The sequence below is a fragment of the Octopus bimaculoides genome, chromosome 29, assembly GCF_001194135.2.
Source record: "Octopus bimaculoides isolate UCB-OBI-ISO-001 chromosome 29, ASM119413v2, whole genome shotgun sequence".
In the NCBI taxonomy this organism is placed as follows: Eukaryota; Metazoa; Mollusca; class Cephalopoda; order Octopoda; family Octopodidae; genus Octopus; species Octopus bimaculoides.
In genome coordinates, this window is record NC_069009.1 from 4,020,248 (window position 1) to 4,021,032 (window position 785).

General features: G+C 43.8%; 1 protein-coding gene across 1 annotated transcript in view; it reads left to right on the top strand.

Annotated features, from left to right (window-relative positions):
• LOC106867472 (fibulin-1) overlaps positions 1-785 on the top strand; it is a 21,308-nt gene that overhangs the window by 14,457 nt on the left and 6,066 nt on the right. The window contains exon 5 of the mRNA XM_014912355.2: positions 48-164. Coding sequence (XP_014767841.2) covers positions 48-164 — 117 coding nt within the window. The remainder of the gene's footprint in view (positions 1-47; positions 165-785) is intronic.

Consider the following 785-nt stretch of genomic DNA (forward strand, 5'->3'; position numbering starts at 1 on the left):
TTACTGAGTACGTGTCTGTCTATGTAACATTTATCTTCTATTTTCAGATTACAATGAATGTTTGAATAATCCGTGCCATTCTTCGGCGATCTGTCGCAACATTCCGGGATCCTACGAGTGTGGCTGCAAACGTGGTTACAGAATGACCGATGGAAAATGTGTTGGTAAGTAAAACAGACACCCCCATAAAAAAAAAACTTCAAAGACAAAAGAAAAAAACGAAACACAAGCAAATTTATCCCCTCACCACTTTTTTTTACCAGCCATGGCTTTAGTTAAGACGTTCGTTTTACTATCACGTGGTTATGGGTTCAATCCCACTGCATGCATGGTTATTTTGGTGAGTGTCTTCTATTATAACCCTGGGTCGACCTATGCCTTGTTAGTGAATTTGGTAGACAGAAACTGTGAAGCTAGTCGTACATACATACATACATACATACATACATACATTGCTCAGTGGATTTCAAAATAAGGCTAATGATCAGCAGAGTGGAGGCGCAATGGCCCAGTGGTTAGAGCAGCGGACTCGTGGTCATAGGATCGCGGTTTCGATTCCCAGACCGGGCGTTGTGAGTGTTTATTGAGCGAAAACACCTAAAAGCTCCACGAGGCTCCAGCAGGGGATGGTGGCGAACCCTGCTGTACTCTTCCACCACAACTTTCTCTCACTCTTACTTCCTGTTTCTGTTGTGTGCCTGTAATTCAAAGGGTCAGCCTTGTCACACTCTGTGTCACGCTGAATATCCTCGAGAACTACGTTAAGGGTACACGTGTCTGTGGAG